The 24,239-nt window shown below is 38.2% G+C and overlaps 1 protein-coding gene across 1 annotated transcript in view; it reads left to right on the top strand.

Moving 5' to 3' along the window:
- TTC27 (tetratricopeptide repeat domain 27) overlaps positions 1-24,239 on the top strand; it is a 203,055-nt gene that overhangs the window by 45,492 nt on the left and 133,324 nt on the right. Inside the window, 2 exon segments of the mRNA NM_001133856.1 lie at positions 3,766-3,878; positions 10,318-10,384. Coding sequence (NP_001127328.1) covers positions 3,766-3,878; positions 10,318-10,384 — 180 coding nt within the window.

The following is a 24,239-nucleotide window of genomic DNA, read 5'->3' as shown; positions in this document are numbered from 1 at the left end:
CTGGTGATAAATAGGATATGATGAGTATTATGAGCAATGTATGAAAATGGTGTACAATTTAATACAGAATTTAATCTTTTTTTTGCTTGTTCTTTTCTTTTCTTTTCTGTTCTTTCTTTCATTTTTAAATGGGATGAGGTCTCACTATATTGCCCAGGTTTGTTTCAAACTCCTGGGCTCAAGCAATCTTCTTGCCTCAACCTCCCAAAGTGCTGGGATTAACCCTGTAACACATGTTACAGGGTTAATGTGGTTAACATTTTTAACATATTACCTGTGACTATCATAAATTGTTTCAGAATTATTTTATTTTATTTTAAAAATTTTGGCTGGGCGCAGTGGCTCACGCCTGTAATCCCAGCGCTTTGGGAGGCCGAGGTGGGCGGATCACGAGGTCAGGAGATTGAGACCATCCTGGCTAACACAGTGAAACCCCGTCTCTACTAAAAATACAAAGAATTGGGAGTGGTGGCGGGCGCCTGTAGTCCCAGCTACTCGGGAGGCTGAGGCAGGAGAATGGCGTGAACCCGGGAGGCGGAGCTTGCAGTGAGCTGAGATTGTGCCACTGCATTCCAGGCTGGGTGACAGAGTGAGATTCCATCTCAAAAAAAAAAAAAAAAAAAAAAAAATTTTTACCTGTTTGTCTATTTAGAGACCAGGTTATGAGACTGGCTAATTTTTGTATTTTTGGTAGAGATGGGGTTTCACCATGTTGCCCAGGCTGGTCTCGAACTTCTGGGCTCAAGCCATCCACTTTCCTCAGCCTCCCAAAACTGTTGGGATTATAGCCATGAGCCACTGCACCGGCCAGAATTTAATCTTTTGTATGTGAAATAGAATACATTCAGATAATCTTGTGGTCTTTGTTAATTACTACTTGAAGATGGAGAGTAGAAGTTGTATGCTGTAGGTGTGAATTAGATAGAAACTTGGCTTTATTCTAATGGGTGGAAGAGAATTGTTAAGTTGGTTATATATCATGTTACCTTGTGTCAAACACATTATTAGATTGTAATATACACCATCTGTTTAATAACCATTTTTCAGGAAAAGGAAAGGAACACTACTATACCATTTATAGTGATTACAAAATATATCCTGATTGGAAATGTTACAACATGGCCTGGTGTGGTGGCTCACGCCTGTAGTCCCAGCACTTTGGAAGGCCGAGGTGGGAGGATCACTTGAGGTCAGGAGTTCGAGACCAACCTGGCCAACATCCCGAAACCCCATCTCTACTAAAAATAGAAAAGATTATCTGGGCATGGTGGTGTGTGCCTGTAATTCCAGCTACTTGGGAGGCTGAGGCAGGAGAATCGCTTGAACCCAGGAGGTGGAGGTTGCAGTGAGCTGAGATCACGCCACTGCACTCCAGCCTGGGCGACTGAGACTTTCTCAAAAAAAAGAAATGTTACAATGTGAAAATATATATTTTAATTTTTTTTATTTTTTATTTTTTTTGAGATGGTGTCTCATTCTGTAGCCTGCCTTAGACTCCAAGTAGCTGAGACTACAGCCACATGCCACTACGCCCGGATAGTTGTATTTTTAGTAGAGACGGGGCTTCACCATGCTGGCCAGGCTGGTCTCGAACTCCTGACATCGAGTGATCCGCCTGCCTCAGCCTCTCAAAGTGCTGGGATTACAGGCATGAGCCATGGCACCTGGCTTCTGTCTAGCTTCAGTTGGCTCCTAAAGTCTTCCTTTTTTTTTTTTTTGTTGAATTAGAAAAAAATTTAACCCAAGATTATTGAGGAATAATTTATATAAAATATACCTATTTTAAATCATAGTTTGTTGAGATTTAACAATTAGACGCATGTAACCACCACCACAATGAAAAAAAGTTTCTCCAAAGAGTGCCGTCATAGTTCTTTGCACTTAGTTGCTGTCATAGATTAGATCTGTCTTTTCTAGAATTTCCAATAAATGGAATCATACAGTATATAATCTTTTGGTCTGGCTTAATGGTTTCAAGATTCATCCATGTTGAAATACCAGTGTGAACTGTTGGTGGACATTTAAGTTATTTCTAGCAGCTATTACTAATAAACCTGCCTAGAAAATATGTGTGTAAGTCTTTGTGTGAACATAAGTTTTTTTTTTCCTCTTCTTTTTTTATTTTTGAAATGGAATCTCGCTCTATTGCCCAGGCTGGAGTGCAGTGGCACGATCTCAGCTTACTGCAACCTCCACCTCCCGCGTTCAAGTGTTTCTCCTGCCTCAGCCTCTCGAGTAGCTGGGAGTACAGGTATGCGCCACCATGCCTGGCTAATTTTTGTATTTTTGGTAGAGATGGGGTTTTTGCCATGTTTACCAGGCTGGTCTCGAACTCCTGACATCAAGTGATCCACCCACCTTGGCCTCCTAAAGTGCTGGGATTACAGGCATGAGCCACCATGCCTGGCCTCTCTTGCCCATTTTTAATTTGAGTTGTTTGTCTTCCTATTGAGTTCTAAGAGTTCTCCATATTCTGGATGCAAGTCCCTTTTCAGATATATGTTTTGTCAGTATATTTGGATTTGGAGCTTGACTTTTTGTCTTCTTAACAATGTTTTCAGAGAACAGAAGTTTTTAATTTGATGAAGTCCAATTTATGAAGTTTTTCTCTTATAATTCATACTTTTTGTGTCCTAATTAAGGACTGACTGCCTTTCCATCTCAAGGTTACAAAGATTTTTTAAAAAATGTTTTCTTCTAGAAGTTTTTTTAGCTTTAGCTTGTGTATTAAGGTCTGTGATTAATTTTGATTTAATTTTTGTGTATGATTGAGATAAAAGTGAAGGGTCATTTTTTTTTTTTCCAAATGGATATGCAGTTGTTCTGACAGCATTTACTTATTTTTTGGAGAGACAGGGTCTTGCTGTGTTGCTCAGGCTGATCTCGAACTCCTGGCCTCAAGCTTCCTCCCCCCCTTGGCCTCCCAAAGTTCTCTAATGTCATTTATTGAAAGGCTTTACCTGTTGAACCACCTAGTTAGCTTTATTGAAAATCAATCCATCATATATGCACGGGTCTAAAATTTTGGACTGTATTCTGTTCCATTCACTTTATATGTCTGTCTTTATGCCAGTACTATACTGTCTGGGCTTTATAGTAATTCTTGAAATCAAGTACTTCCTCATATTTTATTCTTTTAAAAATTGTTTTGGTTATTGTCGATCATTTGCATTTCCATATAAATTTTAGAATGAACTTGTCACAGTTTGGCATTTCCATCATTGATAATAAGCTATTTGTGAGAAATTTCTCAACTGATCACACTATATTGCTGAGACACAGAGTTGGGAAGTTGATGTTTTTGATTAGAATTTAGAGGCAGAATAGAAAGATCAAGTTTTGAATCCTGATGCTGTCACATGACTTTGAGTGTGATCTTGGATGAGCTTCAAGTATCTGATTCTTTGTTTTTTCATCAATAAATAGGGATAGAAATGCCTATTGTCTATGATTATTGTGAGGATGAATTTGAAAAATGTCTGTAAAATTATCTGCAGAGGGGCTTTTGCATACTTGGCTCAATCAGTGATAGCTGTTATTCCCTATTATTGTCATTGTTAGTGCGTTCTTGAGGTGTAGATGGCACATCTTTCATTTCTGGAAGGTAAATTGTTTCCAAATATGTGTTTCACAAGAAACAGCCTATTGACCATATGTCGAACAGGTAAGTTAACTTTATCCTTTCTAGCAATCTATTACATGCCATTCTGGTAAGTGAATAAAATTTAATTTTTGGTCTAAGTATTTTCTTTTGTATTCTACTAGAATCTTGAGCTCAATGATGACACCATTCTGAATGACATAAAGTTAGCAGATTGTGAACAGTTCCAGATGCCGGATCTGTGTGCTGAAGAGCTCGCTATTATCCTTGGAATCTGGTAAGTTAATGACTGACTTGGCTGCTTTGAACACTTTGCATATTGATTCTCTTATGTGTGGAGAATCTTTATTCAAGGAGGTTCCAAGAGTTCTGGATGAATAGGGAATTTTGTAGAGCTTATGGAGATCAAGAGGAAATACTTGGAGAGCCAATTAAAGGGTTAGACATTACGAATCACCAATGAGTTGGTATATCTATTCTTCTGTTTCCTTTATAAGCACAATTTCTTTGGTTAGCTTTAGCTAGGACTAGATTATTAATAAAATATTAAAGACAAATGAGAATGACTATTTTGAGATTTGAGGATATTTACATTTCAAAGGTTAGGATTATTTTTTAATACTGTGGAACCTTATCTGTGGTGGAAATAGTTTTAACTTTTTTTTCTGATAGAAATAATTTCAAATTTGTGAAAAATGTTTAAGGGCAGGACGATACATATAACTTTTAAGAATAAGTTTCCAACATGATACTGTATCATTCCTGAATAATTTAGTGTATATTTCCAACAAATAATGTTATTTTTGTACATAGTCACAATACAGCTATCAAAATCAGAAAATTAACATTCGTACTTTGCTATCATTTAATTCTCAGACCCCATTCAAATTTTGCTAGTTGTCCAGATACTCTCTTTTAGAAAAGATCCAGTCTAGAATATATGTGTCACATTTAGTTGTCGTGTCTCTTTAGTCTTTGTCAGTCTGGAATAGTTCCTCGTTTTTGCTTGACTTGCATGATCTTGACACTTGAAATTTACAAGTCCATTACTTTTAGACTTTCCTTCAATTTGAGTTTGTCTGATTTTTTTTTTTAATAGTTGGATTCACCTTATGCATTTTTTTTTTTTCCTGAGACGGAGTTTTGCTATTGTTGCCTAGGCTGGAGTGCAATGGCACAATCTTGGCTCATTGCAACCTCCGCCCCATGGGCTCAAGCGATTCTCTTGCCTCAGCCTCCTGAGTAGCTGGGATTACAGGCGCGCACCACCACGCCCGGCTAATTTTTTTGTATTTTTAGTAGAGATGGGATTTTGCTGTGTTTTCCAGGCTGGTCTCGAACTCCTGACCTCAGCTGATCCGCCCGCCTCTGCCTCCCAGAATGCTGGGATTACAGGCATGAGCCACCACACCTGGCCACCTTATGTGTTTTTAGCTGGGATGTCAGAGAAATGAAGTTTTGTTATTCTCATTGCATCCTAGCAGGTAGAATATGATTTGGGTTTGCCCCACTACTGTTGATGTTAACTTTGATCACATGATTAAAGTGGTGTTTGCTAGGCTTCTCCAAAGTTATTCTTTTATTTTGTAATTAACATTTTATTGACCAGGTGCGGTGTCTTATGCCTGTAACGCCAGCACTTTGGGAAGCCGAAGCGGGTGGATCACCCAAGGTCAGGAGTTTGAGACCAGCCTGGCCAACATAGTGAAATCCCGTCTCTACTAAAAATACAAAAATTAGCCGGGTATGGTGGCAGGCACCTGTAATCCCAGCTACTTGGGAGGTTGAGGCAGGAGAATCGCTTGAACCTAGGAGGTGGAGATTGCAGTGAGCTGAGATCATGCCACTGCACTCCACCTGGGTAACAGAGTGAAACTCTGTCTCAAAAAAAAAAAAAAAAAAAAAAATTCTTTGAAAGGTAGTTTTAGACTAAATGAATATCCCATTTGTCATCAAGAGATTTATTAATGTTCAAAATAGAATCCCTCACAAAGCTATAATATTGATACCAGTTAAATTAGTAATAGGCAACTTAAGAAAGGGAGCATTTGAAAAAATCTTTTTTTTTTTTTTTTGAGACAGAGTCTTGCACTGTCGCCCAGGCTGGAGTACAGTGGCACGATCTTGGCTCACTGCAACCTCCGCCTCCCAGGTTCAAGCAATTCTCCTGCTTCAGCCTCCCAAGTAGCTAGGATTACAGGCATGTGCCACCACACCTGGCTAATTTTTGTATTTTTAGTAGAGACGGGGTTTCACCATGTTGACCAGTCTGGTCTTGAACTCCTGACCTCAGGTGATCCGTCCGCCTCAGCCTCCCAAAGTGCTAGGATTATGGCGGTGAGCCACCGTGCCCAGCCAAAATCTTATTCTTTTGATTCAGTAGAACTCACCCTTTGGTGTTCACCTCATAGCATTTTACTTCATATATGCAACAGTAAGTTTTCTTTTATATAAAAGTTGAATTCAGTTCTACAGTTCCTTTTTATTTTAAAATGGATCACACATACAGAGTTCTGTTTCTAAATCCTAAGCAATTTTCCTGTAACATTATTTATTCCAGTGACACAATTTTTTTTTTTTTTTTGAGACAGAGTCTCCCTGTGTCACCCCAGGCTGGAGTGCAGTGGTGCGATCTTGGCTCACTGCAAGCTCTACCTCCTGGGTTCATGCCATTCTTCTGCCTCAGCCTCCTGAGTAGCTGGGACTACAAGCGCCCACCACCACAGCTGGCTAATTTTGTTTTGTGTATTTGGTAGATATGGGGTTTCACTGTGTTAGCCAGGATGGTCTCGATCTCCTGACCTCGTAATCCACCCACCTCGGCCTCCCAAAGTGCTGGGATTACAGGCGTGAGCCACCGCACCTGGCCTTCCAGTGACAGAATTTATGTTTACTGCATAAAAAATACTTGTTCAATCCAATAATATGAATAGCAACCATTTATCAACAATAGTATGTGGTAGGCATTATACCATGTACTTTCACATTAACCCTCATTAATAGTCTAACAACACTAAGCGTTGTTATTTGTCTCAATTCTTCAGGTGGGAAAACAAGGTTCAAATGGCTAAATGACTTGTTCAGAATTACAGAGTGGCAACTGGGATCTGAATCTAAGTTTTACTGACCCCAAATTCTGAGTTCTTTTTTATGTTACTTAAGAAAATGTTATTTTGGCAAATTCATAATTGTCATCTCATCAGGAAATTAAACTATGCCAAATAAATGTATTCCCAGGCATTATGTCAGCTGAACTATAGCTATATTGAGGTAAACTTTACATTTAAGAGAGGACTAAAAATCCAGAAAATGCTCATCTTTTCTGGATACTTGTTTTTCCCAAAGGAAGATCTCAGTGGAATTTCAATATATAGAGCAGATAAAAGCACAGAACTGACTTCACCGGCAGTTTAACTCTTCATTGTTTGGTAGAAACCACTTGCTTATTTTCTGAATCTTAGTGCATCTGATGCAGTTTATAAACCTCTGGGTTAGAATAGTAGTGAATTTATGATTTGCATATACTAAGTTACTGTGGGGTTTTTAAATAGTGATTTTCTTATATTGCCTGATCTCTGTCTGATCCCTGTGGTCGCTAACCCCCGTGAAGAGGTGACTTAGACATTGTGTTAGGCTGGTTTGGTTTGGAAAGGAGACTTAGAGAAGGTGAAGTCTTTTTTTTTGTTTTGTTTTTTTGAGACGGAGTTTCACTCTTGTCGGCCAGGCTAGAGTGCAATGGTGCAACCTTGACTCACTGCAACCTCCGACTCCCAGGTTCAAGCGATTTTCTTGCCTCAGCCTCCTGAGTAGCTGGGATTACAGGCGCCCACCACCATGCTCAGCTAATTTTTGTATTTTTAGTAGAGATAGGGTTTCACCATGTTGGCCAAGCTGGTCTCGAACTCCTGATCTCAGGTGATCTACCTGCCTCAGCCTCCCAAAGTGCTGAGATTACAGCCGTGAGCCACTGTGCCTAGCCTGAGAAGGTGAATTCTTATACATTGTAGATTGGCACAACAGTGGGGTTAGCTTCAGGCTCCTTCCCTGGACTCTTGCTGTTCACTGGCCTCCTGCTTGAGTTGGATTTTTACCTGACGACCAATGCTGGAACTTGCCCCACCTCTGTTATACCTCATTCTACCTGACTGCTTGTATGCATTCATGTGTGTTTGTCTTGTAGGTGTTTTTAATAAAATCATTTCATAGTTCTTTCCTCTTCCATTCATTGATTTTTTTCTTTTCCAACAGTAAAAATTGGTTCATTTAAAAATTATTATATAAACAATTTATGGTCATTATAAAATCCTTAAACAGTATTGAAAATTATAAGGATACGTTATATTTTATAAGACAGTGTTTTCTTTTCATTCTGTTTTTTTTTTTTTTTAGATGGATTCTTGCTCTGTTGCCCAGGCTGGAATGCAGTGGCATGATCTTGGCTCACTGCAGCCTCTGCCTCCTGGGTTCAAGCAGTTCTCTGCCTCAGTCTCCCGAGTAGCTGGGATTATAGGCACCTAGCACCATGCCCAGCTAATTTTTGTATTTTTAGTAGTGACGGGGTTTCACCATCTTGGCCAGGCTGGTCTTGAACTCCTAACCTCTTGATCCACCTGCCTCGGCCTCCCTAAGTGCTGGGATTATATGCATTAGCCACTGCGCCCAGCCTCTTTTCATTCTTAATATATGAAATGTTTATATATATTATATGCCCTTTAAAATTTGTTAAATTAATATATGAAATATTTGGAATTACATTCCATATATATATCCACTTATATATATTCCATATATATTATAATTATATGTGGAATATTTCATATATTCCATATGTTAAGAATATTTAATATTCCATTTGGAATAGTCTAATAATAAAAAACACTGGTGAAAAGTTAACTGTTATCCTGAATCTCATGTTTGCCATTTTCTTGCCTTTTTAAAAAAATTTTAATTTCATGTTTTGTATGCTTGTAAGTCAGTTGCTTAAATTTGCTTGTTTTTGAGCTTTATAAAAGTAGTATCTTATAATAAATATATAGTCCTCTGTGATTTGCTTGTTTTCTCTCATTATTGTATTCCTGTGATTCATGTTGTTATATGTAGCCGCAATTTACTTTGCAGTATAGCATTCTGTTGGATGAATATACAACAATTTGTCGTTTTCCTTTTGGGCATTTGGATTGTTTCCAGATTTTTTCCTATTATACACAATATTGCTATGGATATTTATGTATCTCATTCTTGATATATCTGTTCAAGAATTCCTCTGGTCTCTATATCTAGGATGGAAGTACTGAGTTGAGGATATGTGAATGTTCACAAAAAATAGTGCCAAATTGTTTTCTTTTTTTTTTTTGAGATGGAGTCTTGCTCTGTCACTCAGGCTGGAGTGCAATGGCGCAATCTTGGCTCACTGCAACCTCCGCCTCGCAAGTTCAAGCAATCCTCCTGCCTCAGCCTCCCAAGTAGCTGGGACTACAGGCGTGCGCCACCACCTCCAGTTAATTTTTTGTATTTTTAGTAGAGATGTGGTTTCACCATGTTGGCCAGGATGGTCTCGATCTCTTGACCTCATGATTCATTCGCCTGCCTCAGCCTCCCAAAGTGCTGGGATTACACGCATGAGCCACTGTGCCCGGCCCAAATTGTTTTCTAAAATGATCCTACCAATAATGTAATTGATCCTGGATCAGCAAGATCTGAGAATGCCTGTTGTTCTGCCTCCTTGACAGCTGTTATAAAAACATTTTTGTTTTTTTGGCATAAGTTTAATAAATAAGACTTGGTGTCATAATAGCTCTTTTCATTTTCTTTGCTGAGTAGCACATGTTGAATTTCTTTTTTCCTAGGAGGGTAAATTATGTTGGCTGCATAGTGGCCCATGCCTGTAATCCGAACACTTTGGGAAGCTGAGGTGGGCAATCACTTGAGCCCAGGAGTTCAAGACCAGCCTGGACAACACAGTGAAACTCTGTTTCTACAAAAATAGAAAAATCAGCTGGGAATGGTGGTGTACGCCTGTAGTCCCAGTTACTCAGGAGGCTGAGCTGGGAGGATCCCTTGAACTCAGGAGGTGGAGGTTGCAATGAGCCAAGTGTGTGCCACTGCACTGCAGCCTGGGTGACACAGTGAGCCCTGTCTCAAAAAAAAAGAAAAAAAAAAGATAAATTATGTGGACATTTAGTACACCAATCGCATTTTATTTGTCAGCATTTTATTTTTATACCTATCTTTGACAAACTCTACATTTGTATATAATACCATAGTATTTATTTATTTATTTGTTTGTTTTGTTTTGTTTTGTTTTTTTGAGACAGAGTCTCGCTCTGTTGCCCAGGCTGGAGTGCAGTGGCACGATCTCGGCTCACTGCGAGCTCCGCTTCCTGGGTTCACGCCATTCTCCTGCTTCAGCCTCCCGAGTAGCTGGGACTACAGGTGCTTGCCACCATGCCCGGCTAATTTTTTGTATTTTTAGTAGAGACGAGGTTTCAGCTTGTTAGCCAGGATGGTCTCGATCTCCTGACCTTGTGATCTGCCTGCCTCAGCCGCCCAAAGTGTTGGGATCACAGGTGTGAGCCACTGTGCCCGGCGCCCATAATATTTAAATATCTGTTTTCAAATATATAAAATATAGCAATTTACTTTGCTTTTTAAAAATTATATTTCATTAGCTACAACTTGCATCTTATAATTAATTTACCTTTTTTCTTAATTTAAAGCACTAATTTTCAAAAGAATAACCCAGTGCACACATTAACTGAAGAGGAGCTTCTGGCATTTACATCAGTGAGTAATGTCTTTTTCTCTTCCATTTCATTTTTTTCCTGGTAAATTACTTCCTCTGGTATGGCCTTGCCTTGGATTGTTTATGGTGAAACACTGCCACCTAAGGAAATAAAGTGGAGAAAAATCTTATCACTTTAGTTTCTAAGTCACATGTATCTTGCTGCTGATTTAAGAGTCTGCAACTCTTAAATTGAGTGCTATGCCTACATGGTCGCGGTGAAAAAGAGAGCTAGGAGCAGGACCAGGAGACCATGGGTTAGAAAGATGTCAAGAGCGTGGTGTGCTCATCAGTGTTCAACAGTCTAGAGCAGTCCGGAGATAAATGTGGACAGAGAAGAGACCACTGGATTGGACAATTAGGAGTGCATTGGTTACTTCTAGGACAGTTTCAGTGGACTCTCTGGACAGTTCCCTCATTACAGAGAATTCAGAGGGACTATGGTATAAGGAAATAAAGTTAATAGATAAAGATCACAGTTGGAGAAGAATAGCAGTGAAAGGGAAAGATGGAGTAATAGATATTTGAGGATTTTAGATCAAGAAGGGCTTTTAAGAAGAGAAAAGTCACAGACGAAGGGGTCAGTCAGTATATTTTGGCTTTATGGATAAAGGAAGATACGTATGTTCTTTAATGAATACAAGTTGCTTAAGATATATCATTTTTTCAAAGGCATTTTCATTATCTTAGTTGGGAATCCAGTTAGAATTCTGTTGTTTTCTTCCTTTGTTGTTTTTCGGATAAGGCAAAATAAAGTACTTTTACTGGCTAGAAAGAAAAGCTAGATTGTGGCTGGGCGAGGTGGCTCATGCCTGTAATCCCAGCACTTTGAGAGGCCGAGGCAGGTGGATCACTTGAGATCAGGAGTTCGGACCAGCCTGGCCGACATGGTGAAACCCTGTCTCTACCAAAAATACAAAAATTACCTGGGCTTGGTGGTACATGTCTGTAACCCCAGCTACTCTGGAGGCTGAGAAGGAGAACCACCTCAACCCGGAAGGCGGAGGTTGCGGTGAGTCACACTGCACTTCAGCCTGGGTGACAGAGAGCAAGACTCCGCCTCAAACACAAAACAAAACAAAACACAACAAAACAAAAAAAGCTAGCTTATTTTGTACTGTAATATAAATTTTTCACATTACTATTTCCTACACACCCTGTTTGAACTGGTTAGGTGTTAGTCGTTTGAGTCCTCTGGTTGCGTGCTTTATTTTCCCACATCAGTATTCTCAGAAATCTTTGGTGTGTATCATCATATTATGTGTGTTTTAGGTAACTGTGGAAATGTTCCTCATTATTTATTACATGTGCTATAAAGGAATTGACAAAGTGTTAACAAATTTTAAAGGGCATATAAAAAACATATTATGTACTTTTCATTTATTCATTCAGCTAATATATATCTACTAAATAATATATACGGGTATGGTACTAGTCATTGGGGATATAGCAGTAAACAAAGCCTTTTTTGTTCTGGAGTTTATGTCAAATACAGAGTAGACAAAGAGAGAACCAGCTATTTCACAGAAGTGCTGAGGAGAAATATAAAGCAGGTTAAGAGAATAAGAATGGGATGGGCACAGCTGTTTTAGACAAGGTGGTCAGGGAAGGTCTCAGTGGGAAGGTGACATTGAACATAGATCTGGTGAAATGAGGGGTGGGGGAAGGATAGGGAAGGTCTGGAATGGCTGTGAGCTTGAGTCAGGGTAGGGACTGGATGGCGACAAGTGTCTAGGTGATAAATGGTGACCTGGATGCTTGGCTTTCTCTGATGATGGAAGTAAACAGGGATGTGGCATATGACAGGAAATGTTCCTGCTGGCCAGAAGTACCAGTTTCTTGGGATTGGTCTCATAAGCAGTTTATTGCAGCATATATATTACCACAGTTATCCTGAAAAGACAGGAACACACTCTTTTTACGTTCAGACAGTTAATTTTTTAACATTTCTTGTGTGTGTGTGTGTGTGGGGGGGGGTTCCCTTTCTTTAAAACTTTTCCTTTCTTTAACCTATTCTCATTCCCTTGCACTGTGGGGTACCTGTGAAGTAATTAACTCTAGTAACTTCTGATGGTGGGTAACTCTTCACTCCTAGCTTGCAGGGAAGGTCATAAATTCAGGTTTTATACTTCTCCCCTCCGGCCTTTATGCTGTGTAATTTTTCTGCTCTCCTCCCACGCTCTTTCAAATCAGAACCGTCCTGAAGACCGACTTCTTTTTGGAGGAATGCTGTTTAATTACAATGACTCACAGTGCTAGGCCTAACTCTTCTAAAGAGATGAGTTAATCCCGAGTAAATCTTTAATTGGTGAGAAGTAGGGCAAGAAACTTCTATGTGAGGAGGACTTTTAAGAGCCCCACACATACTTTGGGCTTTGCACTGTCCCCCCGACCTTTTTTTTAATCCCAAATGAAACATACAAAATAAACCAGAAAAACCTGTCAGCCCTCGTCAGCTCTTCATCTATCAGTCCTTCCTTCTGCCCTTCTTTGTGCATGATACTGAAGTGGATAAGATGATGAATTAAAAGTGGTCCCTGGTTTCAATGAAGAAATAAACTTTATTTAAATCCTATGTAACTCCAAAAGAGTACAAACATCCCCCAACTTACGATAGTTTGAAAATTTTTTGAATTTGCAATGGTGTGCAAATGATATTCATTCAAGTAGAAACCATACTTTGAATACCTATACAACCATTCTGTTTTTCACTTTCAGTACAGTATTCAATAAATTACATGAGATATTCAGTGTTTTTTTAATAAAATGGGCTCGGTGTTAGATGATGTTTCCCAACTGTAGGCTAACGTATTTAAGGCAGGCTAAGTTAAGCTATGATGTTTGGTAGGACAGGTGTTATTAAATGCATTTTGACTTAGGACATTTACAACTCATGATGGATTTATCAGGATGTAACTCCATCATATGTTGAGGAGCATTTGTATTTGAGACAAGAGGGACCGCTTTTAGGTGCTACCCCACTTCTGACTCTTGAACAATTATTTGTGCCTCTCTTTTTGCAAGGTTCATATTTTGGCTTATATTATAATTATGTATATATATTTGTATATGTGTATGTGTGTGTATATATATATATATGTATTTTCCTTGCAAGACTAGGCTCTGTTCTTTTCTAGGCTCTCTACAAGGGTTGTGACAGTGCTTCAATGCTTTACTCATAGTTGTTGTGAATAAATGCATGCAGAATAAGAAAATGAATGAAATATATATCCTACACCCTGGAATAGGGTTGATTTCTATTCAAGAGCTGCGTCACTTACTTAGTTCCATAATTTAGGTAGTACTACATGATACTAGGAATAACCATCTGTTTCATCTTTCTCTTCTATAAAATGGGGGAAAGAGTAAAATGCCCCTATCCCAACACAGAAGACTTTACTTGAGGATCATATTGCAGAACATCTATGAAAGTACTGCAGAGTAGGTAGAGGCTGGTACACTCATAGCATTCAGTGATGCTAGTTTGTAGTAGAGCATTCCTATTTTCAAGCAGGCTAAATGGATAAGATCTGCTTGGAAGTGGCCATAGATATGGAAGAGAAGGGAACAGAGAGGAAAGAACAGCATGGGTTTTTCTTGCTGGGCATCCATTTCCCTGCTCTAGCAGCAGCTTGGTGGCCTGGGACTAGGGTTGTGAACTATTGAGGCTACAAGATGTCTTCCTCTGTTGATAGAAGAGCAAGTATAATAGAATTCTTTTTTCTTTTTTTTTTTTTTCAAAATGGAGTTTTGCTCTTGTCACCCAGGCTGGAATGCAATAGCGTGATCTCAACTCACTGCAACCTCTGCCTCCTGGGTTCAAGCAATTCTCCTGCCTCAGCTTCCCGAGTAGCTGGGACTACAGGCACGGGCCACCACACCTGGGTAATTTTTTTTTTTTTTTTTTTTTTTTGAGACGGAGTCTTGCTCTGTAACCCCAGACTGAAATGCAGTGGTGCAATCTCGGCTCACTGCAAGCTCCGCCTCCCGGGTTCACGCCATTCTCCTGCCTCAGCCTCCTGAGTAGCTGGGACTACAAGCGCCCGCCACCACACCCGGCTAACTTTTTTGTGTTTTTCAGTAGAGATGGGGTTTCACCGTGTTAGCTAGGATGGTCTCGATCTCCTGACCTTGTGATCCACCCGCCTCAGTCTCCCAAAGTGCTGAGATTACAGGCGTGAGCCACTGCGCCAGGCCAATTTTTGTATTTTTAGTAGAGATGGGGTTTCACCATGTTGGCGAGACTGGTCTCGAACTCCTGACCTCAGGTGATGCACCCACCCAGCCTCCCAAAATGCTGGATTTACAGGGGTGAGCCCCTGCGCCCGGCCAATAGAAGTCTTAATACTCCTACCAGAAGTCTGTAAGCACTTGGAGAGATAGGGACAGTGGTTATTTGGTGTTTGGTAAATATTTATTGAATAAACAAATGAATGGCTCTTGGTCCTGAATTTTGTTCAGTTTTGATTAACTGTCCCAAAGTTTACTAGAATGATGGTGAAATCTCTTTTTTGGAGAAATTTTTCCAGTGTTTTCATTTTGGTGCAGCAGGTTGAAATATATATGAAATATGCTGGGAAAATGTTTTAATTTAGCAAAGTCAGAAACTTTTCCTAAGAGGAATAGCTTTACTTGTTTAAGGTTGCTGTTACGTGGTGCTATTTCTGAGATTATATCTCCATGTTTCAGGAAAGCTGAGTCAGAGTAAAAATAACCCATATTGTTTTAGAGAGCCATTTATGTTGTATCAGCTTGATAATTTAAAATTAGCTGTGTTATCTACATTATTTCCCTTCAGATGAGCCACGTCAGTGACATTCAGTAATGTTTTTAATTTCCTTTTATTGTTGAAAATGGGAACAATTTAGTTAGTTCATACAGGTTTTTCAGTTTTCCTTGGCAAAGGTTTGTTTAGGCTGGGCGGGGTAGCTCACGCCTGTAATCCCAGCACTTTGGGAGGCCGAGGTGGGCAGATCACAAGGTCAGTAGTTTATGACCAGCCTGGCCAACATGATGAAACCCTGTCTCTACTAAAAATACAAAAATTAGCTGGGCGTGGTGGTGCACGCCTATAATCCCAGCTACTCAGGAGGCTGATGCAGGATAATCGCTTGAACCCGGGAGGCGGAAGTTTCAGTGAGTTGAGATCACGCCACTGCACCCCAGCCTGGACATCAGAGTGAGACTCTGACTTGAGGGGGAAGACAAAAAGTTTGTTTAAGTGAGTGTGAATTGATACTGGCAGCTTGCCTTTTGACTCTACCTGAAGCCCCTAGGTCTCTGTAAATGAAAGAAGGAAAAAGATCTTTGGAAGTTAACACATTGTATTTTATGTATTTTCTTTTTCTGCTATTGACTTTAAAGCTATTTAATAAATACTGATCTATGATCATAACATAGTTTGCTAATCCATTTTACAGATGAAAATGATTACCCATTTTTCTTCTAGGGAATTACTCATTTATTAATTGTAATTTATTAAGATAGGAAATATAACTGTTAGTGCTTGTACTTTTGGTAGTTTGTTACTAGAGTTAATTACTTCAGAATTACCTCACAGTATATAGGAACAAGCACAGTGAGACTTAAGCAAAATAAAACGAACAAAACTGTACTTACATATGTCATAGTCAGCCTGGTGAAAAGAAAACATAAAGAGAATGTCTCGATAGCAACCAAAAAAAAAAAAAGACATTGAATAAGAGGAAACAACTGCTGATACCTTCACCTTCTCATTGAAACTAATTGCTCTGCTTTGCTTTTCCTTTTTTTTTTTTTTTTTTTTTTTTATTAGATGGAGTCTTGCTCTGTCCCCCAGGGTGGAGTGCAGTGGCACAATCTTGGCTTGCTGCAACCTCTGCCTCCCAGTTCAAGTGATTCTCTTGCCTTAGCCTCCCGAGTAGCTGGGATTACAGGCATGCACCACCACACCCAGCCAATTTTTGTATTTTTAGTACAGATGGGGTTTAACCATGTTGGCCAGGCAGTTCTGGAACTCCTGGCCTCAGGTGATCTGCACTTCTTGGCCTCCCAAAGTGCTGGGATTGCAGGCATGAGCCACTGCACCCAGCCTGCCTGTTCCTTAAGTTCTCTTACAAATTAGAAATGACCCGGGGACTGATTGCTTTTCTTTTGTCTTCTACAGTTAACCATGTCTTGAGGTTAATGCTTATTAGAATTTCCCTTCTGGTCCACTGTTACTGGACTTTAATTCCCATTGTCAACAACTATAAAATTGGATAATATATCATGACCAAATAGTGTTTACCCCAGGAATACAAAATTGGTTTAATATGAAACAATGCAACTCACCTCATTAATAGAGCAAAGGAGAAAAACCAGATGATTATCTTAATAGAAACAGAAAAGCCTTTGACAAAATTCAACACCTTTCATTATAAAAACTCTTAGTAAACTAGGAATAGAAGAGAATATCAACCTGATTAAGTGCATCTAGCTAAAATCATTATTGGTGAAAAGTAGTCTTTCCCCTGTAAGCTCAGAAAAAAGGGAAGATTGTCTGCTTTCTTCACTTCTCTTCTTGTTGAACTAGAATCCCAGTAGTGCAATAGATAAGAAGAAGATATGAAGAAATAAAAGGTATACAGATTGGAAATTAGGATATAAACTACCTTTATGCATAGATGACATGTTTATATCATAGAAAAACTCTTAAGAATGAGCATGAAAGCTACTAGAACTAACAAGCAAGTTCTTAGAATACAAGGTCAACATAAAAAAGTCAATTATACTTATATTTGCTAGCAATACTTGGGAAAAGAATTTTAAAATCATTTGCAATAGCCTTAAATAAATCAAATTATTTACAAATAATTACAACTAAAATGCAAGACCTCTATGCTGAAAATGACAAAGAATACTGAGAGAAATTAAAGATTATCTAAATAAATGGATTTACCATATCTGTGGGTTGGAAGGCTCAATATGTTGAATTCACAATTCTTGTAAAATTGAGCTTCAAATTAAATCTGTAGCAATCAGAATCCCCATAGGCGTTTTTTTTTTTTTATTTGCAGAAATTGACATGCTGATTCTAAAATTCATTTGGAGGACTTCTGCTTCTGTAGTGGTTCCTTTTTTCTGAGTAAAATTCATTTGGAGGACTTCTGCTTCTGTAGTGGTTCTTTTTTTCTGAGATGTAGTCTCACTCTGTCACCCAGGCTGGAGTGCAAAGGCACAATCTCAGCTTACCTCTGTCTCCTGGGCTCAAGCGTTTGTGCTGCCTCAGCCTTCCGAGTAGCTGAGACTACAGGCGTGAACCACCATGTCTGGCTAATTTTTTTGTGTTTTGGTAGAGACGGAGTTTTACCATATTGCTCAGGGTGGTCTTGAACTCCCAGGCTCAAGTGATCTGCCCACCTCAGCCTCCCAAAGTGCTGGAGTTACAGGTGTGAGCCACCATGCCCGGCTGCTTCTGTAGTAGTTCTGATTGGAACTATCCTTCTGCAGAAAGAAATTACCAACTGTGGGCAAGATGCAAAAACAAAAAATCCAACTACCTGGTGATACTGGGGAATGGTCAAAGGCAGAAAGATTCTGGAGATGACTTTTTTGCTTGGAGGAAGGGAATGACATTGGGTGATTTTATTTTTAGGTTTCTTCTGTGTGTGTGTGTGAGATGGAGTCTCACTCTGTCGCCCAGGCTGGAGTTCAATGGCGCAATCTTGACTCACTACAACCTCTGCCTCCTGGGTTCAAGCAATTCCTGTGCCTCAGCCTCCCGAGTAGCTGGGATTACAAGCATGCACCACTACACCCAGCTAGTTTTTGTACTTTTAGTAGAGATGGGGTTTCACTGTGTTGGCCAGGCTGGTTTCAAACTCCTGACCTCAGGTGATCCGCCTACCTTGGCCTCCCAAAGTCTGAGATTACAGGCATGAGCCACTTCACCTGTCATTTCTTGGTATTTTCTAACATATTTAGAAGGCATGCAAGGGTGAACAAGTGATCCTATATGGTTGCAAAGTTTCTACATTTTATGTGAAGGATTACACTATTGATTTTCCACTATTATAGGTTGTGAAAAATTAAAGATTTTATTATTCTAGAGCAACCACTTAAAAATGCAAAGGCATCTGGCTAAAAATCCAGTAAGAAGTCAAGGTGGCAACCTAAAATATATTCAGATTATTTAAAAAGAAGGCAGGAAAAGCAGCATAATGAAACAACAACAAAAAAGGGTAAAATGGTATATTTAAACTAAACCCAGCTATATGAATAATTATGTTAAATGCTAATGGATAAATACTCCAAATAAAAGTCAAAGATTGATAATGGAATTAAAAAGCAAGACACAACTATATGCTTCCTAGAAGAGATGTACTTTAAATGTAAAGACTCAGGTGGGTTCATAATAATGGATGGAAAATATTATCCCATGAAAACAGTTAAGTATAACAAGGCTAAATTTGCTAAATTATTATAAAGTAAAATGGGCTTCATTACAAAGAATATTTCCAGAGACAGAGAGGATGACTTTATAATAATAAAGGGATTATTTATCAGGAAGACATAGTAATTATAAATGTGTATGTATCTAATAATGACTATACAGTACATGAAACAAAAATGGATAGAACTAAATTGAAAAACAGGCAATGTCACAATCATAGTTGAATATTTTAACACCCCTCTGTCAGCAATTGTTAGAACAACTTGGCAAACAGCAAGTAAATACATAGATAAATGGCAACACTATCAGCCATTTTGACTGAATTGATGTTTATGGAATACACTTGGAATACGTGGTCTTTTCAAATGCATGTGGTAAGTGCAGCAAGACCATATACTGCGACATAAAACAAATCTCCAGAAATGAAAGAATGAATGAATAAATTAAGAAATTGATTACATATAGTACATAGTTTTTTCCATAATTGAATTAAATGACATAAATAACTATTGCATATCTAGAAAAACCCCAGATGTTTGTAAACCAAACAATTAAACTGCATATTTTATCCATGGACCACAGAAGATAACAGAGAAGAAATTTATATGTGAAGGCCAGTCATGAAGTTAAATCATTGATCTCAACGTTACAAAATTTTCCTTCTATGTTTTCTTCAAGTAAAATTGTTATAACATTGGGTAGTGAAGAAATTTGAGCTAGGACAGAAAGTGCATGAACCATAAAAGAAAAAGAGTGATAAATTGGACTTTATTAACATTAAAACCTTCTGCTTTTTGAAGACAGCATTAAGAAAATGAAAACACCAGCCATAGACTAGGAGAAAATGTTTACACTGCATGTATCTCACAAAAGACTTTTACTTAGGATAAAGACCCCTTTCAACTCAATAGTAGAAACCAACCAATTAAATATGGATAAAATATTTGAACAGACACTTGAACAAAGATACATGCATGGCCAAAAGGAGCTTGAAAGATGTGTCATTAGTCATCAGAGAAATGCAAGTTAAAACCACAACAAGATACCACTATACATTACTGAAAAGACTTACGTAACGCTATGTGGGGTGGTTAGAACTCTCATACAATGCTGGTGGTAATGTAAAATGTCACAACTGCTTTGGAACACAGTTTGGCATTTTCTTATAAAACTAGTCATCAATTGCTTCTCCAGGTATTTAGCCATGAGAAATGAAAGTATATGTCCTCACAAAGAGTTGTACACAAATACTCGTGGCTGTTTTATCCATAATAGCTTAAAACTGGAAACAACTCAAATGTCCATCAAAACAAATGAATGATAAACTGCCGTGTATCCCTCTGATGAAATAATACCCAATAATAAAAAGTTATGAAATACTGATAAATGCAACAGCATGGATGAATCTCAGACACATTATTATGGGTTAAAGAAGCCAGGCTGTATGATTCCATTTAATGAAAATTCTAGAATAGCAAAACTACGTTGTAATGACAGAAAGTAGATCACAGATTGATTACAAAATGTTGCAAGGGAATATTTTAGAATGATGAGCAATTTCTATAATTTGATTTAATAGTGGTTATATAGGTTTATGCATTCGTCAAAACAGGTCACAATACTGAATATGGATTTTATTTATCTGTCATATACTTCACTAAAGGGAAGAATGCACATGAACAGATTTATTTAGAGCTATACTATTTAAGATTATCAATATAGATCTGGGTTTCAATACTGATTATTCTATGCCACCACTTTCAGAAGTACAACACAAACTATTCAATTTACCTAATTATTAAGTGGAAAAAATGTAGGAGAACAAATTCCCAATAGGAAATTGCTTAGTGTTCACATTCATTATGAAGTTTACTGCTTTTTCGAAGCAAAATCAAGCTAGTTTTCCCCATATATTTTTGGAAACCTGCATGTGAAAGAAATCCCAAATTTAATGGGGGGAATACACTGTTTAGAGCTCAAGTTGGGGGTACTTTTGACCCTTTACATTTAACACAGATTATTAATATTGAAAAAATATTTGTTGAATTGAAATTTTTTCCCCTTTGTGATTGAGTCAACAGAAATAACAACTAGAAAGCTAGGATGAGTGTAAAATCTTAACATTTCTTAGCACATGAGACTTGTATATAGAATAGCATAGGTAATTGAAATAAAGTGAAGTATTAATATATGATTTCTAGCAACTTGTGTTAATCGATATAAAAATAGGTAATTAGTAGAATTTATTTTAAGTCTGTAAATACTGTTTTAAGTAGAATCTATATCTGGTATGGAAAGTAAACTATTGGTCATGTGGCAAAACATTAACATTTGGGGAACTGGGTGAAGGATATACAGCTGAAGGTCATCATGAATAGGTTTTTGGAAACTGACTTGAATCAAGACAGTGTACAACAGGTCCTCGAGTAACATTGCTTGCTTTAACAATGATAAAGAAAAAAACATGGTTTTGTTATAGAACATTTTGCTTAAAGTCTCCTGAATGCAGAGGTTTTTCTTTTTTGAAGAAGTCAAGTGACCAACAGATTGATCACTGGTGTCTTTGCTATCTATATGAAAATTTGCATAGCAGAGAGAGTTTTAAAAGCTTAATGGCAGAAGATCCAGAGTCTCAAAATTTGTCAAGCATGCTACTAGATGTTGTGGAAAAAATAAAGGCATAAAGCATGGGACTTGCCTTCATGGAATTTTTAATTTAGCCCAGGTCAGAGAAATTTATGAAACTGTACTTAGCAATACTAGGCCCTTTAAACTACAAATTGATAGCACAGATAAAGATATCCTCTAGTTGCTAAGAAAGGAAGACAATATTTAGGACTGAGCAGTCAAAGAAGGCTTTGTTCACTAAGGGAGGACTTGAGTTGGAACTTGAACAACAGATACGGTTTAGATGGAGTGATATAGCATAAGCAAAGGCAAGGAGATGGGAGAATATAAGTTGTATTTGGGTCCTTTTGTTGAGGGTAATAGTGAGACGTAGGGAAAAGTAGATTTGAAAAAGTTTTTAAATGACCTACCTAGCAAGGATAGGGGATTTGGACTGCGCTTCCACTTCTACTGGGAATTATTTATAGATAAATTTGGAATTTTAAACTTATTGTCATTTGGTACTGATTTCAAAAATGAATGGTCTTTTAAGTAGATGATTAAAAAGTGGGGATAGTTCTGCTTTTTATAGTATTTCTTTGTTCCTTGCTTTGGAAGATCAGCATGACCTGGGTGGGCATTGTTCGATTTGGCTTTTGTGTAGCCAAACAATCATGCACAAGGAGAGCTCTGAGCTGGCTTTGATTTATGTATGGAAAAAGCAGCTATCTGAAAGCGCCTTCAGTATTTAAAGGAGTAGCCTGGTTGTGTGTCATCTAAAGGGATCCTAGTGACCTTTGGAAGAAGATTATTTGAAACGTGCAGTGATAAGAATGAGAAGGAAATTTGTTTTTAATAGAAATGACACTCTAGATCCTCTTTGATGATGGTACAGAATTTTCTTTGCTACTTTTCTGGGGCATGAGGGAAATGCCCATACAGTGGGAAATTGCTAGCTGAATAAAAGAATAAGTCCTTCTTATGTACATATATAGCTTGTCATCATATGAATATTTACTTTTTTTTTTTTTTTTTTTTGAGACAGAGTCTTTCTCTGCCCAGGCTGGAGTGGAATGGCACAATCTCAGCTCACTGCAACCTCCACCTCCCAGGTTCAAGTGATTCTCCTGCCTCAGTCTTCCAAGTAGCTGGGATTACAGGCACACGCCAACGTGCCCAGCTAATTTTTGTATTTTTAGTAGAGACAGGGTTTCATCATGTTGCCCAGGCTGGTCTTGAACTCCTGACCTCAGGTGATCAATCTACCTCAGCCTCCCAAAGCACGGGGATTACAGGCATGAGCCACCGCGCCTGGCCTGCATCTCTTAATCTTTAATGAATACTTCTCTTTTGTTCTCAAAATATCCTCTTACACACCTTGTCAACAATTGCTGAAGAGAATTGATTCTTTAATTTATAAAACATTAAAACTGTAAATAAAGTAAATATTACTAGAGTTTATTTCACTATTCACAACAGTCATAAAAATATTAAAAGTATATGAAAAATTACATATTTGTAAAAGTTTACTGGCTCAATGAGTCACCTTTTATAGATTTTGGTCAATGAGAGGTAAGAAATGAGAGAACTTTTCTTAAGACAGGCACACAAATGTTATTTGTAAGTGGTTTCTGGCCTTTGTTTTGATGTGTAAAAGTGGTGGAAATTCCATCTCATGGATAAGTACATGGTTGCAAATGGCATGAGGTTCTTCAGCAGTGTGCTAATTCTGAATGTGGGGATTTTCTTTTTTAATTTTTTAGTTTTTTTTTTTTTTTTTTTTTTTTGTAGAGACAGGTCTCCCCATGTTGCTCAGGCTGGTCTTGAACTCCTGGGCTCAAATGTTCTGCCTGTCTCGGCCTCCCAAAGTGCTGGGATTACAGGCGTGAGCCACCACACCCAGCCATGAAAGCGGGGATTTTTGAATCCACCAACTTTCTGAGGGCTGTTTTTCAAACTCATTTTGATTTTTAACCGAATACTTATAACTTAGTGAGCTGATACTTCATCAAATTACCACAGTTAATAGAATCCATGGTTAAAAATAAGACAGCATTTACAACTATGTAATTCCACATGAAGTACCTAGGGTAGCCAAAATTCATAGAACCAAAAAGCAGAACAGGTTACCAGGGGTTGGGGGAAGGGGGATTGGGAGTTGTTTAATGGGTATAGAGTTTCAGCTGCAAGATGAAAGGAGTTCTGGAGACTGGTTGTACAACAATGTGAATGTACTTAACATTACTGAACTATGTTTAAAAATTGTTAAAATGGTATATTTTATGTTATATGTATTTTACCACAGTTTTTAAAAATTAAAAAGAGAAAAGCATTTGTAATAGTGTCAAAAAACATCAAATTCCTAGGAATAAACCTATCAAAAGATTTATAAGATCTCTTTACTAAAAATCTGGTGGGGCACGGTGGCTTACACCTGTAATCCCAGCACTTTGGGAGGCCAAGGTGAGCAGATCACTTGAGGTCAGGAATTCAAGACCAGCGTGGCCAACATGGTAAAATCTTGTCTCTGCTAAAAATACAAAAAAAAGTTAGCCAGGCGTCATGGTGAACGCCTGTAATCCCAGCTACTTGGGAGGCTGAGGCAGGAGAATCATGTGAACCCAGGAAGCGGAGGTTGCAGTGGGCTGAGATCGCACCACTGTACTCCAGCCTGGGTAACAGAGTGAGACTCTGTCTCAAAAAAAAAAAAAAAAAAAAAAAAAAAAAAATCTATAAAACATAATTAAGATAAATTAATGAAGATGTAAATAAATGGAGTGATATGTCTTGTTCATGAGGATTTCATGTTTTAAAATTTCAAGTCTTTCCAAATTAAC

The sequence above is a fragment of the Pongo abelii genome, chromosome 12 (assembly GCF_028885655.2).
Source record: "Pongo abelii isolate AG06213 chromosome 12, NHGRI_mPonAbe1-v2.0_pri, whole genome shotgun sequence".
NCBI classification, from domain to species: Eukaryota; Metazoa; Chordata; class Mammalia; order Primates; family Hominidae; genus Pongo; species Pongo abelii.
The sequence above is the reverse complement of the archived record's forward strand: the minus strand, read 5'-3'. Positions and strand labels throughout refer to the sequence as shown.